Source organism: Periophthalmus magnuspinnatus, chromosome 9 (assembly GCF_009829125.3).
Source record: "Periophthalmus magnuspinnatus isolate fPerMag1 chromosome 9, fPerMag1.2.pri, whole genome shotgun sequence".
Lineage (NCBI taxonomy): Eukaryota > Metazoa > Chordata > Actinopteri > Gobiiformes > Gobiidae > Periophthalmus > Periophthalmus magnuspinnatus.
In genome coordinates this window covers 79,386-99,124 of record NC_047134.1, presented here as the reverse complement: position 1 = coordinate 99,124, position 19,739 = coordinate 79,386, and the positions used below count along the sequence as shown (strand labels likewise).

Genomic DNA, 19,739 nt, shown 5'->3' with positions numbered 1-19,739 from the left:
GGAGTACTTTCCTGCAGCAGATTGGACATGGAGGCTCTAACTTCCTTTGTGGACATAATTTCTTGACTGGATTATATTCTCTGGACCTTTACGGAACAAATGAGACCAACTTTGTGTGAATATGTTGATGTTTGACAGAACCAGAGCGCTCAATGGTAAGTGAAGTCCAGATTCACACTTTGTGACTTTTCTGTATAAACGTCTTTCCTGTCAGCACTGTGGTGATTGCAGGTGAAAATGGTTTGCATATCCAGAAAGACGAGCACCGCAGCTTTCATTTGATGTGTAGATTGTTTGTGTGGGTGACGCAGAAGTGTATGTACATTGCTCTAAAGTTGTAAAGTAGGCCCGGGCCGTCGGAACGTTAACAGGTTAATAATTATCGTGATAATATCGTTAATCGTGATTATTTTGGCCACAAGAATCGTGAGTCTCCACACAGACAGGCCTCAGACAGACAGGCTTCAGACAAACAGGCCTCCACACAGACAGGCCTCCACACAGACAGGCGTCAGACAGACAGGCCTCCACACAGACAGGCCTCCACACAGACAGGCCTCCACACAGACAGGCCTCAGACAGACAGGCCTCAGACAGACAGGCCTCAGACAGACAGGCCTCCACACAGACAGGCCTCCACACAGACAGGCCTCCACACAGACAGGCCTCCACACAGACAGGCCTCACAAAGCCCTGCTCAGAGACTGAAGTTGAAGATGTCCTGCCCGGGAGCACAACATCAGTGCTTGTTGAGGTTTGAAACATTGACTCTCCAGTCGACCCACTGTGGCCCCTGTGCTGAAGTTAAAGACACATACCTCCGATTCTGGCGTTGTAAGCAATTCCCACAATGCAATGGGAGTTGTTTGCAGCTGCAGCGACTTCACCGGCGCATCGTGTCCCATGTCTGAGGAAACAGCAGATTAAGACGAGGAAAACAGGTCATTTATTATGAGTTTGGCCCTTGAACAGTGTTCACTTCAACTCAGTGGTATTCTTCACTGACTTTTACTTTAAAACTGTAGGCCACCATGTTTAATCGTGATCCGTCCTACCGTAGGCTCGGACTATATTCCTTTTACTGGGTTTTTGGGAAGACAAAAATGAGGTGAAACTGAGGGCAAACCGTTTGTATAATTTGATAAAATGGTCATTCCCTCTGAAGATGTTTTGTGTCAGTGTGAGTCCAGGGGGGCATTCCAGCCGCGGTGACAATGGCGGCCAGGCCCAGTGCAAACAAACACGATCCTCGTCCTCGGCTCAGACTTACACATCTGTCTCTGAATGAACATATCCATAACATTCTGCAGTTTTCACAGCAGCTCCTGTGCACAGGAGATCTGCTCACAAAGACTCATCAGTCCCCCATTTCATGCAGATTACTCCCTTATAACAAAGCTTAAAGAAATGTGTTTCAGAACATAACCACAAGAGGCTAAATGAGCCCGGTTTTAACTTTATATTTCATTAAAAAAAATTCTAATGTGTAACTTTTGATCACTGTGGGTAAAGGGCACATGTTATGTAGTCTAAATAAAGCACTAACACCTGTGTCCCTGTGAGAAATCCTCTGACAGGGTAACAAAGGATGAAGAATGTGGCTCACTTTTACTAAAGACGTCTTTGGCCCTGCTCTTAAATGGGCTTTAGTTTTATTGACAGGAGACATCATGAAGGGTTAAGCCCAGGCCCAAACAGCTGGACCTGTGTCTGAACCTCTGGAGCAGACTTCACTTAATAAAACGGTCTGTTTCCTCTGCACATCTGCGCCTCAGTCTCAGAGCAAACTCTCCTCTCACAGAAACAGGCCTCAGACGGAGCGTGACGTGAGCACACTTCAGAGGCCAGATGTAGACTCAACCATTATGAGACATATTTTGACCTATAAAGAACAATAACTTCATTTGAGCTTTCATCGACATGCTAGCAGATACAAGAGCCACGACATCAGCCTCTGGAGCTGAACCAGGGCTCGAGACTGTAACTGTCACAGCACCCCTGCCTCCCCTCACCCTGACGGACTCCCCCATCACCACTGTGGACTCTTTCCACTTCCTGGGCACCTGCATCACCCAGGATCTCAAGTGGGAGCCGACCATCAGCTCCCTCATCAAGAAAGCCCAGCAGAGGATGCACCTCCTGTGGCAGCTGAGGAAACGCAAGCTGCCAGTCCAGATGATGGTGCAGTTTTACACTTCCATCATTGAGTCCATCCTCACCTCCTCCATCACTGTGTGGTTCGCTGGGGCCAGGGACAGACAGAGACTGCAGCACATTGTGCCTCTGCTGAGAAGGTGATTGGCTGCTCCTTCCATCTCTACAGGACCTGTCTCCAGGACTCGGGGGGAGCAGGCCGTAGAGCAGCTGACACACCCTGGACATGGACTATTTGAGCCACTTCCCTCTGGCAGGAGGCGACGGTCCATTGGGACCAGAACCTCTCGCCATAAGAACAGTTTGTCCCCTCTGCTGTTTGTCTCATGACACTTTATAATATCTGCACTAAACTGGACACTTTATAACACTTTATATAAGTTTACACTGTTGTTCTGATGCTGCTGTTGTCTATATTTTCTACCTCTAAGTATTTTATTTTATTTTTAAGCATATCTTTTTTAACTTCGTGCATGCCCTTATTTGTATTTATTCAGTGTGTTTTATGTTGCACTTTATCACCGCAGTAAGTTCCTAGTTTGTGAACTGTGTTCACTGACGATGGCAATAAAAGTCTTCTGATTCTGGTCTGCTTTTGACTGAGAGAATAAAGGTGGGAGATGTATTTAATAAGAAAAATAATACAGCAATTGTCGAGTGATAGGCAAATCTATTTGAATATAATGTCTGTATAATAAAAGTAAACAAAACAAAACTTGCTGTGTAACCTTTCAAATAACCATTGTCACTGGCTCCATCTAAACTCGAGGAAGGTTGTGATGTTATGGACTGAAATGACTGAATGAGGAGACGGCATCAGTAAAACTATGGGTCTGTCTCTTTAAGTGGATCCACGACCAGCCGGGACTGAGCCAGAGCCAAAACTCAGAGCCAAATTGGCACCACAGCCCCAGCCTCAGAGCACACACTGGAGCTGTACCTCCAAATGCACCATGGGAACTCTGAGGTTCTTACTTGTTCTCGTTGGTCGCGTCGTATCGGGGCATGGGGTCCACATCGTTGCCATTGACATCAAAGCTGGCTTGGGCGTCCTGCAGGGGGCGCAATAGAAATGTTATTAAGGTCAAATGATTCAGATGAAACACTGAAAAAAGAGTCTGTTCAAAAAATATCTATATGTCATTATGTGCATCGATACAGCGAGAAGTATCATGAAACATTTAAATTATGTTTATTATAAACTGCGGAGTTACACACTGAACAACCTGACAACTATCACATTACTGAGTTACACACTGAACAACCTGACAACTATCACATTACTGAGTTACACACTGAACAACCTGACAACTATCACATTACTGAGTTACACACTGAACAACCTGACAACTATCACATTACTGAGTTACACACTGAACAACCTGACAACTATCACATTACTGAGTTACACACTGAACAACCACACACACACACACACCCCCACTGTACCGTCAAACTGCCCTGGGGCATACATACACACATACATACACACATACACACACACACCCACACTGTACCGTCAAACTGCCCTGGGGCACACATACACACATACATACACACATACACACACCCCCACACTGTACCGTCAAACTGCCCTGGGGCATACATACACACACACGCGCACACACACACTGTACCGTCAAACTGCCCTGGGGCATACATACACACACACGCGCACACACACACTGTACCGTCAAACTGCCCTGGGGCACACATACACACATACATACACACATACATACACACATACATACACACATACACACACCCCCACACTGTACCGTCAAACTGCCCTGGGGCATACATACACACACACGCGCACACACACACTGTACCGTCAAACTGCCCTGGGGCATACATACACACTCACGTAGTTCTGAGACAGGTCTGGGTGGTTCCTTTCGATGCCGTCGTCCAGGATGGTGACCACGACGTTTCGGCCCGTGTAGCCCCGCCTCCACGCCCCCATGATGTTCATGTCTGACTGGCAGTTATGGACGTCGTCGTTACAGTGCTGAAAAACACCACAAAACTTTATTTGTAAAGAGCAATTTGTACACAAAGCAATTCAAACATAGGCTAAAGAAATAACAACAAGGATGGGCAAAAAATAATAAATATCACAATTTTCTTGGGGCTACATCACGATTTAGATTTTATCACAACTCATGTGCACCTCGTCCTATTTAAGAGGTAAATAAAGTAATGTGCTTCTGCTGAAAGTTCACATTTCACTGTGATTGGTTCAATCCAGCTGTCACTCAACTGGAGAAGACGGTGGAACAAAGGGTCAGTGTTTGAGCAGAAAGAAAGAAAGAAATAACACGAAAAATCACAAGTACAAAGAAGAAACAACGCAGAACTGAAGGAAAACTTAAAATCTGCCAAATCAGATCAACTGTAAAGGAAATAATCACATCATGGACGAGACTCGAGTCCCAGGAGCTGAAACCACCAAGAGCCGGATCAGGCACAGACACCATCAACCGGGACAAAGAAGCCGTCCTCCTTTCACACACCTGACGGACCAATCAGGACCCTCAGACTGACCACGCCTACAGGAAGTAACACTGAAACCGGCACGTCCAAACTAAGGCCAAGGACGGGTCTCACGATGGACAAAGCCAAATACATTTCAGTAAACAAAACTGCTAAAAATAAAGATAAAACAAAGTCAGGAAGTAAAATGTCACCACAGTAAAAGGTCAGAGCATCGAGGACACAGGAGTAAAACGTCTCTACAGTAAAAAGGTCAGAGCGTCCAGGATCCAGAGGTGAAACGTCTCTACAGTAAAAGGTCAGAGCGTCCAGGATCCAGAGGTGAAACGTCTCTACAGTAAAAGGTCAGAGCATCGAGGACACAGGAGTAAAACGTCTCTACAGTAAAAAGGTCAGAGCGTCCAGGATCCAGAGGTGAAACGTCTCTACAGTAAAAGGTCAGAGCGTCCAGGACAGAGAGGTAAAACGTCTCTACAGTAAAAGGTCAGAGCGTCCAGGATCCAGAGGTGAAACGTCTCTACAGTAAAAGGTCAGAGCATCGAGGACACAGAGGTGAAACGTCTCTACAGTAAAAGGTCAGAGCGTCCAGGATCCAGAGGTGAAACGTCTCTACAGTAAAAGGTCAGAGCATCGAGGACACAGAGGTGAAACGTCTCTACAGTAAAAGGTCAGAGCGTCCAGGATCCAGAGGTGAAACGTCTCTACAGTAAAAGGTCAGAGCATCGAGGACACAGAGGTGAAACGTCTCTACAGTAAAAGGTCAGAGCGTCCAGGATCCAGAGGTGAAACGTCTCTACAGTAAAAGGTCAGAGCGTCCAGGATCCAGAGGTGAAACGTCTCTATAGTAAAAGGTCAGAGCGTCCAGGATCCAGAAGTGAAACGTCTCTACGGTAAAAGGTCAGAGCGTCCAGGACAGAGAGGTAAAACGTCTCTACAGTAAAAGGTCAGAGCGTCCAGGACACAGGGGTAAAACGTCTCTACAGTAAAAGGTCAGAGCGTCCAGGATCCAGAGGTGAAACGTCTCTACAGCAAAAGGTCATAATGTCCAGGACACAGGGGTAAAACGTTTCTACAGTAAAAGGTCAGAGTGTCTAGGACACAGAGGTAAAACGTCTCTACAGTAAAAGGTCAGAGCGTCCAGGACAGAGAGGTAAAACGTCTCTACAGTAAAAGGTCAGAGCGTCCAGGATCCAGAGGTGAAACGTCTCTACAGTAAAAGGTCAGAGCGTCCAGTAAAAGGTCAGAGGGTTCTGTCCTACTTCTGACAAACAGTGTGATCAAAGTATTAGCTCTTATCAACTGTAGGTTATACATTAATGAGGCTGAGGACACAGAGGGAATAGATAAGAGAGGAGAGCGGGGGAGGAGGAGGAGGAGGAGGGGGGGGGGTGGCGGTGGCGGGGTGGGTGGGGGGGGGGGAGGAGGAGGAGAGTGGGGGGGGAGGAGGGAAGGTGGAGGAGGAGGAGGAGAGTGGGGGAGGAGGAGGAGAGCGAGAGAGGAGGAGGGGAGGTGGAGGGGGGGTTGAAGGAGGAGGAGAGCGCGGGAGGAGGAGGGGGGGAGGAGGAGGAGGAGAGCGAGAGAGGAGGAGGGGAGGTGGAGGGGGGGTTGAAGGAGGAGGAGAGCGGGGGAGGAGGAGGAGGGGAGGAGGAGAGCGAGAGAGGAGGAGGGGTTGAAGGAGGAGGAGAGTGGAGGAGGAGGAGGAGGGGAGGAGGAGTGGGGTGGAGGAGGGAAGATGGGGAGAGTGGGAGGGAGGAGTAGTGAGGAGAGGAGAGGAGAAAGGAGGAGGGAAGCCAAGGGAGAAGGACGGAGGAGGAGAGGAGAAGGGGTGGAAGGTGGTGGAGGAGGAGGAGGAGGAGGAGAGGAGAAGGGGTGGAAGGTGGAGGAGGAGGAGAGGAGAAGGGGTGGAAGGTGGAGGAGGAGACGATGTGCAGACTCCTGATAAGTGTCTTCTATCGGACTTTGAACACAAACTACTGTGGACAAAGTGAGTTCATGTGTCAGAGTTTTGACTGAGAGACACAGCACTGAGAACATAAACCTGAGAGGGATACAAAAAAATAAAATAAGATCTGATAAAAACAATCAGATCAGAATGAAATGCATCAAAAACATAAACCTGAGAGGGATACAAAAATAATAAAATAAGATCTGATAAAAACAATCAGATCAAAACTATAAATAAACTATAATATCATTTATCACGATGCAAAGGGTCGACGATAGTCCATCGAGGGACATTTTATATAACGGAGAGAATCAGAGTTATTACACCATCAGGATGTGAAAAACTAAATCTGCTTCTCGGTAACGTTCTCTGCAGGATCTCTGTAGTTTTAAAGTACAATCATATAAATGTTTAAAGATGGAAATTATTCATATTAACATTATAAACATTCAGAAACTTTACCAATTATCATGATATAATCGTTAATCACACTTATTTTGGCCGTGAGAATCATGACACCAACAGTCTGTGACATAACGATGTGTTCCTCAGACAAAACATCCGCACAGTGACCTCAGATGACCTTTGACCTACAGGTCAATCATATGGAAGAGCAGCTTAGAGCATGTGGTCACATGTCCGTCTTTATGTGGTCACATGTCCGTCTTTATGTGGTCATAGTGGTCACTCGTCTGTCTTTATGTGGTCACTCATCCGTCTTTAGTGGTCACTCATCCGTCTTTAGTGGTCACTCGTCTGTCTTTAGTGGTCACTCGTCCGTCTTTAGTGGTCACGCGTCTGTCTTTAGTGGTCACTCGTCCGTCTTTAGTGGTCACTCGTCCGTCTTTAGTGGTCACTCGTCCGTCTTTACGCGGTCACTCGTCCGTCTGTAGTGGCCACTCGTCCGTCTTTAGTGGTCACTCGTCTGTCTTTAGTGGTCACTCGTCCGTCTTTACACGGTCACTCGTCCGTCTTTAGCGGTCACTCGTCCGTCTTTAGCGGTCACTCGTCCGTCTTTACGCGGTCACTCGTCCGTCTTTAGTGGTCACTCGTCCGTCTTTAGCGGTCACTCGTCCGTCTTTAGCGGTCACTCGTCCGTCTTTACGCGGTCACTCGTCCGTCTTTAGTGGTCACTCGTCTGTCTTTAGTGGTCACTCGTCTGTCTTTAGTGGTCACTCGTCCGTCTTTAGTGGTCACTCGTCCGTCTTTAGTGGTCACTCGTCCGTCTTTACGCGGTCACTCGTCCGTCTTTAGCGGTCACTCGTCCGTCTTTATAAACGGCTCTTTCTGAGTCTGAGTCCAGCAGCTCTCTCAGATTCATGTTTAACATTTTGGGGCAAATTTCCTGGTCTTATTTAAATTGAAAACGCTGCAGCCAAATCTCTGCGGTGATAATACTGAGAGTGGAGAACCTGCAGAATCTGACCTGCATCAGGCCAGTCACATGTCTGATATAAACGAGAAGATTGAAAATCGATTATTCCACTGACACAAAGATAAACCTGTTTTTAAATAAATTGTGTCATTAAAGGCCTGAGCTGAAACAAACAGAATGGACCAAAAAGTTAGACATTCTACCCTCTACAGCTCAAATGTCATCTTAAAATGGCAAAAATCTCCCACTTTAACTAAGAAAATGTCCAGATGGTAAATCCTGAGTCCTGAAACATAGTCCCAGCTTCATACAGTGAGTATCATGGACTGAAACATGATGACAGGTTTGTGCAGTGAACTTCAACTGCCAAAGGATCTTATTTTAACATTTACTCTGGTCCTATTGTCAGTTCTACTCACAATGTACCACATGTTACTCCACTTGGCGTCATTGAAGTATATACTGTTGTGGGCGGGGCTGGACTGTGAAAGGGGCGGGGCTGGTTTGTAATCCCTCTTGATCCGCCTCTTCACCACCTGCTGCTCGATCCACTCCACCTGAAACACAGAGTCAGAGCCGGGTCAAACTCCACCGCAGGACGACAGGGAAGAGCTGATACGCCGTCTGAAGGCCGATATATCGCTCAAGAAAATATACACAATAAACGATAAAAAAAGATAATACTGAAACTGATTTAAGACACGAAGCAGGATTAGCCCAAGCACTGTGCTATATTTACAGTAAACATAAGACTTAATGAACCATTGAAGACAAAGTCTGCCTTCATACTTCAGAAAAATAACAAAAACCTCTCCTTTAATGCAAACAGAAAATACGATTAATATCATCCGATAATATTGACCCTAAAAATGTTCTTTCATTTACTGAACGATACGTCGATAAAGAGGCACGTTTATCTGTAAACAAAGTACTTCAAAGTGTTTTACAGAATAAGAATGATATTAAAATGACAAAGCAACTAATTAAAACATAAACTATCATAAATAATCATAAATAAAAATAACATTTAAAGAGAAGAGGCAGAAAAAACCCTTTCAGTCGTCTGCACAGATAAACAGAACAGAGCCTAGACTTAAACATCATCAAAGTCCAGACCTGTCTCACATCTTCAGACGCGACACAGATTTAACTGCACAAAACTGAAACACTGATTCACCACCTTTAGTAATGGCTTAGTCCTAGTTCAGTCCTGGTTCAGTCCTGGCTTAGTCCTGGTTCAGTCCTGGCTTAGTCCTGGTTCAGTCCTGGTTCAGTCTCGGTTCAGTCCTGGTTCAGTCCTGGTTCAGTCCTGGTTCAGTCCTGGTTCAGTCCTGGTTCAGTCCTGGTTTAGTCCCGGTCCATGTAGAGTCTTGTAGTTGCAGTAATAATCGTGATTTGCCTCATGAAGAGTTTTCCAGAATGAAATCAATGGCAAAAAGATGCCAAAAATGGAGCCAGTAAAATGCCATTAATGACATAAACAAATACGATAAAAGCAGATTATGTTTGAGGGCAATGGGACGTAGACCCGTCTAGACACGCTGACCCGTCCAGAGACGCTGACCCGTCCAGAGACGCTGACCCGTCCAGAGATGCTGACCCGTCTAGAGACGCTGACCCGTCCAGAGACGCTGACCCGTCCAGAGACGCTGACCCGTCCAGAGATGCTGACCCGTCTAGAGACGCTGACCCGTCCAGAGACGCTGACCCGTCCAGACAAAACCTCTGTACATGTCATGTGTTCTGAATGATCTAAGAGTTTTCACATTTGAAAAACAAGTGAAACAGACGAGCAACTGTGTTTGGACCGTCCCGTCAGGACCGTCCAGTCAGGACCATTTTTAGGGATAATTCTTTGTTTTAGTTTCAATATTATTGTTTATCATCTATATTTACTTTAGTGTGTTATTGTATTTGTCAATACTTTGTTAAAGTTCAGAGATGCTCGTAAACGATGAAGAACTTTAAAACAAACTGAACGGCAGTTTTAAACCCAAAGGTGTTTATAGTGACTCCACATCTCTAGAGCAAACACATGAGATACACAGAGCTGAGTAAAGTCCATTATCACTGGGCTTTTGAGCTGCAGACGACCTCCTCAGGTCCACAAACACATCTCTGCTCACATCAATCTCTCAGACGTCACGGCCGTGCGTTGGGACTGAGGCATTCCTGGAAGCAGTCATTCCGCTTTCACTGGAATTTTCCGATTTCCAAACACATTTTTTGAATGAGCCTGTCCTTCGTCATCCTTCAGGAACCTGTAAAGATCATGTTTTAGTCCAAGTGGAGGAGCGCCAGGAGGAGCGCCAGGAGGAGCGCCAGGAAGAGCGCCAGGAGGAGCGCCAGGAGGAGCTCCAGATATATATATATATATATATATATATATATATATACATACAAACATATATATGTCACTACATCGACTTATCATTCAACTTTCATTTATAGAACCATGTTTTTTGGGGCCCAGTCTTTATCGTGTTACTTTTTCTTTGCTTTTTTGACTATATCATATTTTAGACATAGAAGGTTGAATAAGTTGTGCGACTCATCACAGACTCAAACTAACGACTAAAGAGTTTCATTCTCATTCTTTATTTACTGCAGCTCGTGTTTTTTTAACAATATTGTGGATTTATAATATTAAATCTGTTGTGGCATAAATGACATTCAATATCATCATTTATCATCTATATTTACTTTTACAACAACATATTGAACAACAAAATATGTTCAGGCCAACAACAAAGATGAAAGTTATGTCAGCTTGTGAAATATGTACATTTTATTTTAACACTGCAAGTTAATGAAGGATCACAGTTCAAGGTAAAGATGCTTTGTGTAACACGAAGACCAACACGTACAGGGTTTGTGTGGGACGTACAGGGTTTGTGCGGGACGTACAGGGTTTGTGCGGGACGTACAGGGTTTGTGCGGGACGTACAGGGTTTGTGCGGGACGTACAGGGTTCGTGTGGGTTTATGTGGGACGCACAGGGTTTGTGTGGGTTTATGTGGGACGTACAGGGTTCGTGTGGGTTTATGTGGGACGCACAGGGTTTGTGTGGGATGTACAGGGTTTGTGTGGGTTTATGTGGGACGTACAGGGTTTGTGTGGGTTTGTGTGGGACGTACAGGGTTTGTGTGGGTTTATGTGGGACGTACAGGGTTTGTGTGGGACGTACAGGGTTTGTGTGGGTTTATGTGGGACGTACAGGGTTTGTGTGGGACGTACAGGGTTTGTGTGGGACGTACAGGGTTTGTGTGGGACGTACAGGGTTTGTGTGGGACGTACAGGGTTTGTGTGGGACGTACAGGGTTTGTGTGGGTTTGTGTGGGACGTACAGGGTTTGTGTGGGACGTACAGGGTTTGTGTGGGTTTATGTGGGACATACAGGGTTTGTGTGGGACGTACAGGGTTTGTGTGGGTTTGTGTGGGACGTACAGGGTTTGTGTGGGTTTGTGTGGGACGTACAGGGTTTGTGTGGGTTTGTGTGGGACGTACAGGGTTTGTGTGGGTTTGTGTGGGACGTACAGGGTTTGTGTGGGTTTGTGTGGGACGTACAGGGTTTGTGTGGGACATACAGGGTTTGTGTGGGTTTGTGTGGGACGTACAGGGTTTGTGTGGGACGTACAGGGTTTGTGTGGGTTTATGTGGGACGTACAGGGTTTGTGTGGGATGTACAGGGTTTGTGTGGGACGTACAGGGTTTGTGTGGGTTTATGTGGGACGTACAGGGTTTGTGTGGGACGTACAGGGTTTGTGTGGGTTTATGTGGGACGTACAGTGTTTGTGTGGGATGTTCAGGGTTTGTGTGGGACGTACAGGGTTTGTGTGGGTTTGTGTGGGACGTACAGGGTTTGTGTGGGACGTACAGGGTTTGTGTGGGTTTGTGTGGGACGTACAGGGTTTGTGTGGGACGTACAGGGTTTGTGTGGGACATACAGGGTTTGTGTGGGACATTCTAAGTATTCTTACATTTGATTTGTTGAACCCTTCAGAAACCCTGACACACAGTAGTAAAATGTTGTATGTAAACTAGAGCCTCATGTTTAATGTGAGCAGTTGTGCGGTCAAACGCTGCTCTGTGGCTCTATGAGAGGGACACTTGTGCTGTGAACTCTTCCCCAGTTTCCTCTGAGTGAGAGCGAGCACCTGCAGAGGCCGGGAGATGGACGGAGCATCGGAGACGACTGCACAACGCATTTGTATTCACACGCTCAACCCCGACGCTGCATCAAACTATAGTCTGATTACACATAGTCTGATTACACATAGTCTGATTACACACAGTCTGATTTATCCAGAGAACAGGTTAGACCACACTTGCATCATAGACTGTTTATATAAATGGACGTAGCTAACCTGCTAGCCGCCATGTTCCAAACAGGAAGTGATCATGGACGCACTTCCTGCTCCATCGACTCTTTGTCTAATTCACTTTCTGTGTAAAAACGGTGTCCCCTCTGTCCTCTCTCTGTCTCTGCTGCTTCAGACTCATTCTGGTCTTAAATGTTCGTATTAACCCTCTACATGATCCTGGGGTTTTTATTTTCACTATTGGTTCTGTAAATCAAGATATGAACATTAATAACAAATCAGACGCCTTCTTTCCCCAAGGTCGCTCCTGGTAGCGTTAGCAACAGGTTAGACAGCCTCGCTCCTGATTGGCTCTTTGGTTGCTATGATACGATGCCGTTCCTATATCTTTACAGTCTTTGCTTTAAGCCTCTATAAACACCAGCGCAGTGACAGAGCTCCAGCAAACACACAACAATCACTTTTCATTTTAGCCGGACGATCGACACCAGTGATGTCACACGGCGGTCCAACGAGCCCAATGTCCAACGAGCCCAATGTCCATCAAGCCCAATGTCCAACGAGCCCAATGTCCAACGAGATGAATGTCCAACGAGCCCAATGTCCAACGAGCCCAATGTCCAACGAGCCCAATGTCCAACGAGCTGAATGTCCAACGAGATGAATGTCCAATGAGCCCAATGTCCAACGAGCCCAATGTCCAACAAGCCGAATGTCCAACAAGCTGAATGTCCAACGAGATGAATGTCCAACGAACCTAATGTCCAACGAACCTAATGTCCAACGAACCTAATGTCCAACGAGCCCAATGTCCAATGAGCCCAATGTCCAACGAGCCCAATGTCCAATGAGATGAATGTCCAATGAGCCCAATGTCCAACGAGCCCAATGTCCAACAAGCCGAATGTCCAATGAGATGAATGTCCAATGAGCCGAATGTCCAATGAACCTAATGTCCAACGAGCCCAATGTCCAACGAGCCCAATGTCCAACGAGCCCAATGTCCAAAGAGACGAATGTCCATCTCGCGTCTCCATGCTTTTTAGCATAGGAGGACAGGAAAACGGCTCTTGGTGTCAAAATAGACTTCTGATGTCCTTTCAAAATAAGTCTCTAAAACCACTACAGTCATGTAAATAAACCTGTCACTGTAATTACAACCTCAGCTGAACCTTCAGCGCAGATCCTTCATGTGGGGGCAGTCTTTATCAGGGGGACTTTTTCTTTGCACAAGTTGGGATTTTTTTTCTTATTTTTTGAACTTTTCTGAAGATTTGAGCAGTAAAGGGTTGAATAAATGACTTCCATGACTTATTAAGCGCTTCGTTGGCGTATTTCATTGTACTGCACAGAATAATTTTTTGGGGGGGGAAATCCTGCTTTAAGACGATCATGTTAGTGACATAATGAAGATGATCCTTTATAGTTTATATTATCTTCACCATTATGTCATGCTTCACACTTTGCTCTCGTGACAGCCCTGCACATGCCGCTTCCAGGACCTCGGGGAATGACCCTGATGGACTATGAAAAGTTTATAATTCTAGAGGATAAAAATAACACACTTTATGAGGTCAAACCGGAAATTTATGAAACCGTAACAGCTTGTTCTTATTATGCAAAACATGGTCCCTCCACGTGTCCACATTTGTATAGTTTTAAAACACAATTCATCAGATCGACAATGAATATGTAGCAATATAAACAGAGTGAAGTTTAAACATGAGAATCCACAGAGGCAAACGCAGCCGGAGCAGCTCTAAAGTCACTTTTAAATATATCAACGTAACTGTTGCTGCAGGTCCAGGGGTGAACTCAGGGAAACTTTGACAAATGCATTTTTAACTTTAATCACTGCAACATGAACTGGGCCTGGATAATAAATGAGTTTACCATCTTACTGAACCCTGACCTAAAAAAAAACACGTGTAATAGTGATGTGCAGGTTCAGGGGGGTCGGATTACTCAATGAGGAGAAGTACAGCGGGTACAGGTGGGTCGGGTCAGAAATGCTCCTCCGCTGACCAGGACTGAAGAAGAGTCTTGGACGAGCCGCCAAACGACTCCTACAACGTTTCGTCCAGTGACAGATTTTACTTTTGGCTTTTACTACAGCTACACCTTGAAACTACATGCTGATCACACCAGCCGATGGTGCGATATCGATGGGACGATAATGATTCATGAATATATCACAATAACAATTTAAGATACTGACAGTTTAAAAATATTATAAGTTCCATGTTTGAAGAACTGTAGTCATTTTCACTGATAAAGTGCAAGTTTATAACAATCTAGAGGAGAACTTTATGGATACGCAGGGTCCTCGACAGACATCTAGGGGTGCGGGTCAAGAAGCCCCACAATTCTGGGACAACAGACCCCTTTGTCCCCCCTCCACTGACACCCCTGTGGTTAAGAAGCTTTTCTCTGCACATCCAGTCATACAACAGCGATTATCTTTGTTGGCGATGGTCACAACTGTCCCACAATTTCAATTATTGAAATTACAGTCCCATTATTTTCAACCCTTTTCTTCACGATAAATAATATTATTGTTTATCGTCCCATGTGTACTGGACAGCGACGTCGGGTTGGCTTCTGCATGGTCCATATGCTTTAGTCCCGAACTCCTGTGAGTGAGTCAGAGACGTCAAACGGGCCCTAAATGGTGTGACAGAGTAAACAGGAAAACAAAGGCTGATTTTAACACATTATGCACAAAGCCGCACCTCACAAAGGTCAGGTCCCAAAATTTGAACCATTTCTTCGGGTCAAGTTGGATGTTAACTTGGGATGGGTCAGAAAATCTGACCCAGGCCTCAACAGCGTAGCACAAGAAAAATTGACAGACTTTATATTTTTCTTGTGCTATGGATCAGACCTGGACGACTGAGGGATTACACAGATCAATGATGTAATAAAGCCCCCTCCCCCAATTTCTACGCTTCATTTAAAGAAGCGTAGAGAGATACAAAAAGCTGCGAACCATGGCAAACCGTCGCAAACAGCCGCACTGTGACTGGGTTCAATGCTCCAGATGAAATGAAACGTCTGGAACAAGTCATGTCCCTCATGGATTGGTCCAGTTTGAGGAAGCTTCAGAAAGTCTATGGGGAACATTAAACTGTGGTTGTGGTCGGGCAGGCGAGACTAGCTCAGTACGTAGCATTCTAGAGAAATGTTTCACCCTGCTCAGCTGCGGTCACTTAAAACCAGAAAAATGATGATCTTCTGCAGCTGGAACTGGAACAAACTAGAGCCTCGATCTGTGCATTTGTAGAGAGAACGCACCAGGATAAACTCACAAACACTGGACTGGGGAAAGTGGAAATGCCCGACACACTGCTCGTAACAGTTGAGGCACTGGTCTAAAAAAAGCCTGATGGGAATCCCGTGCTGTGTTGTGTTTTGTTACGGTCCAAGAGCCTTTTACGGTCAGAGGGATGCAGCCTCTCAGAGCGCCCGGGACAATGGCCGCCCGGGACAATGGCTGTGTTTAATTCAGCCCGGGTTTGGAGAGCAGGGGTTACTGCAGGGCAAACTACACTCTGGGTCAAACAAACTCTATGCCTCACATATTGTACAGGTCCAAAGGGTGTTGGAGGACAGAAATGGAGAGCGAAAGGGGGAAGAGACATTCAGCTGTCATGGTCATGGTCTAAACATCCACACAACATTCACAGGGCTGTCGCGATGATCACTACATCGACTTATTCTTCAATACATGAAACCTGGAACAATAAACTCTGGGGCTCAGTATTTACCGTGTGAACATTTGTAAACATGGAGAGATTTGGGGGATTTTTGTTGTGGCACATTTACACTTGTCTGTGGCTAATGACCAATAACGGCACATTCTCAGGCCTTTTAAAGATGCCCTTTATTTTTTAAATGATTTACTTGGATTATCTTGGATTATGGACATGAAGTAGTTTGAATATTATCATTTGCCACAGTATATCTCTGCACCAGTACATCTGTATCCTGCTCAGACTTTACATTTTCAGTGGAACAAAGTGAAGAAAATACAATTGATTTCCTTCTAAACAAATTGATTTGAACTTCATATTCGATTAGTGTGCCGTTTGTGACAAACCACTCCACTTTAATGCACCAAGTTTAAGTTTTAAGGCCTCGACTCAACAGACAAACATCAGTGAAGACATTTTGTTTTCAACAGAATAACAGAAAACCTCAGTAACGTCATAATACTGATATTTGTAGTGTGCATTTTCAGAGGTGATGGACGATAACAGAAAAGCAAATTTACCTTTGGCTCCATGGAGATGAAGCTGTGTCGCCCCCTGCTGGACAACGTGGACCTCTTGATGGTTCGACTGTGGAAGAAATGATAATGGTCTTTGAGATCCCCAATCTGAAAAACACACACAGCAAAACTTAATAAATATGGGCCCAAAAGTAGATTTATGAGCAGCGTGTGGGCTGTGGAGCTCAGGGTTAAAAATGACATTAGGTGACACAAGTTAAAAATGACATACGGTGAGAGTCTGAGTCTGGTGATTGTTTGGATTTAAACTCTGAGGCATAAACTTCCAGGTTTATTTTCTGTAACGATCAAATAAAAACTGAAAAGAAGAGATTTCCGAAACTTAGAAAACAACCTCGTAAAATCAGGATTATTAAGCAAGCGTGAATGAAGCCAGTTTTAGCCAAATAAATCTGTAAATGTGTTTTGGGTGTGGGAATATGTTAGCACATAGTTAAAAGTTGAAAAAGTCCATTCTGCAGATGTTGCCTTTAAAGAGTTCTTGTATTTTTCTTACCTCAGATCAATAAAATTAATAAAATGATACATCTATGCATGTTGAGAGTTTGTGCTGGGATCAGACCAGTTGATTCTATGGCTGATTTATTAAAAGCACAGTGTCAGTATCAGATCTGAAAGAGCTGGATCAGTGAATCTCTGGTTTACATGTAGATGTAGAGTCTGTTCAGGTGAAGTGAAACTCTTCCACGATCTTTAACAGTAGCTGCAGGGTCTGAATAATTGATATAGACTCCTGTCATGGCTGCCAGGGGTCATGTGACCTGTCATTGATCCTGCGTTCCAGAGGCTGTTACGTTAGCATTAGCATTAGCTCCAGTTCATTGGCTGCAGATGCAAAGGGAAACGCATAAAGCTGTGGAATTGGCACACATGAGCTGGCATCACAAGACCACATTCATAAACAAATGCCTTTCATCTCTTCAACAGGTTTCAACGTGTCGCCCGCTTCAGTTCACGTAAGCGAGCCACCTCTGTTCTGCACCCGCTGGGAGAGCTTTGCACCCGCAGAGACGCGCTAAATAAATCATCTTCCTCCTTTTTGTCAAACTTATAATGACCTATTGGGAGTTTATACTGGCAGCTTCACACACAGCTTTAGATACACAATGCTTCAGTAAAAATGAAATAAAACACAGCACCTGCAGCCCAAAAACACACGAGGGATACAGCTCGGGCTGGAACCGCGATCGAATCAAAATGGCTGCAAATTACCATAGACTTAATTAGTCTAGTGTACAATCCTGCAGTTTAGTCGACCAGACCCAAGAGCAGCACATCAACTATAATGAACAGTTTCAATGTGGCTGGAGCTCACATGTGTTTGAAACCGAGGCAGATTTCAGGGCTGTGGATATGGGCCCCATATGCGGCTCTTTGATGGGTCTGGAGGAGGCCGAGCCCAGCACAGTGTTACTGTGTTAAGAGTAGACATGGAGGCAGAGACGCAATCTATGGGAAAACACCAACATCAGACCAGCCACGCACAGGGACAATCAACAATAATATTTATCACTGTACAGGAAGGGCCAGAGCAAGCTCTATCTTCTGAGGAGACTCAGGTCTTTTGGAGTGGGAGGGTCACTCCTGAAGACCTTCTGTGGCTCCGTCCTGGGCTGTCCTCTGGAGGTGGGGGACAGGAGGGTCCTGGCTAAGGTCATTTCTATGCTGGGCCATGAGTCTCACCCCCTGCAGGACGCTCTGTCTGCCCTGGAGAGCAGCTTCAGTGACAGATTCACCCTCGCTCTGTGAAGGAGGTTTCAGGTCTTTCCTTCCTGCTGCTGTCAGACTGTACAATGAACACTGTGAACACTGAACATGTGTCATTCAACCACATGTGCAATACTCAAGTCACTTTACGGAGATGTTATATTAGAGTCTATTTTTAGTTTATTTTTAAGTCTATTTATCTATTATCTTGTTTTATTGCATGTACCATTTTCCTTCTGTTCTTTAACTGTGCGGTGCAATACTGGAATTTCCCCACTGTGGGACTAATAAAGGCAGATCTGATCTTATCATGATAAAAAAGGGTCGACAATAATCATTCATGGGACAGTTTACAGTGGAGCAAAAAAGTATTTATTCAGCCCCAGTGGTTCAAGTTCTCCCACTTAAAAAAATGAGGCCTGTAATTTTCATCATAGTTTCACTTCAACTATGAGACAGAATGAGGGAAAAAATCCAGGAAATCACACTGTAGGATTGTTAATTAATTAATTGGTAAATTCCTCTGTAAAATAAGTATTTGTCACCTACAAACAAACAAGATTTGTGTCTCTCACAGACCTGTACCTTCTTCTTTCAGACGCTCCTCTGTCCTCCACTCGTTCTCTGTATTAATGGCCCCTGTTTGAACTCGTCCTCAGTATAAAAGACACATGTCCACAACCTCAAACAGTCAGACTCAAACTCCACTATGGACAAGACCAAAGAGCAAAGGAACCACAAACAAAACTGTAGACACCAGGCCCCGAACACTCAATCTGCAACAGGTAAGAGCTGGAGTCAACAAATCAACTGTGGAGCAAGTATTAGAAAATGGAACAAGACCAAGACCTGGGGCTCCACCAAGATCTGACCCCGTGGGGTCAAAATGACACAAGAACCACACGGGGCGACCGAGTGAATGACCTGCAGAGAACTGGGACCAAAGTAACAAAGGGACCATCAGTAACACACTACACCACCAGGGACTCAAATCCTGCAGTGCCAGACGTGTCCCCTGCTTAAGACAGGACATGTCCAGGCCCGTCTGAAGTTTGACAGAACCATTTGGATGATCCAGAAGAGGATTGATTGAGAGGATCAACCCCATATCTTTGGAGGGAGTTGAAAGTCCGTGTTGTCCAGCGACAGCCCCAAAACATCACTGCTCTAGAGGAGATCTGCAGGAGGAATGGGCCAAACTACAGCAACAGTGAAAACCTCTGGAGACAGAAAACAACCTCTGTCATTGTCAACAAAGGGAATATGACAAAGTATTGACATGAACTTTTGTTATTGATGAAATACTTGGAAATTAAAGGCTTCTCTCATCGTTTTAAGTCAGAGAACTTGCACAACTGGGGCTGAATAAAAACTTTTTTGGCTCACTGTATATAATCGTGATAATCCCCAACAGAGATAATCGCGATCTCTCTACGCTCTCCACAC

General features: G+C 45.2%; 1 protein-coding gene across 3 annotated transcripts in view; it reads right to left on the bottom strand.

Annotated features, from left to right (window-relative positions):
- The window catches only part of pcsk5b (proprotein convertase subtilisin/kexin type 5b), a 101,054-nt gene that overhangs the window by 67,601 nt on the left and 13,714 nt on the right, over positions 1 to 19,739 (bottom strand). For all 3 annotated transcript variants that reach the window (XM_055224477.1, XM_055224479.1, XM_055224478.1), the window contains exons 2-6: positions 16,569 to 16,673; positions 8,393 to 8,530; positions 4,025 to 4,168; positions 3,130 to 3,206; positions 819 to 907 (exon numbers count right to left, since the gene is read on the bottom strand). In XM_055224477.1, coding sequence (XP_055080452.1) covers positions 819 to 907; positions 3,130 to 3,206; positions 4,025 to 4,168; positions 8,393 to 8,530; positions 16,569 to 16,673 — 553 coding nt within the window. The remainder of the gene's footprint in view (positions 1 to 818; positions 908 to 3,129; positions 3,207 to 4,024; positions 4,169 to 8,392; positions 8,531 to 16,568; positions 16,674 to 19,739) is intronic.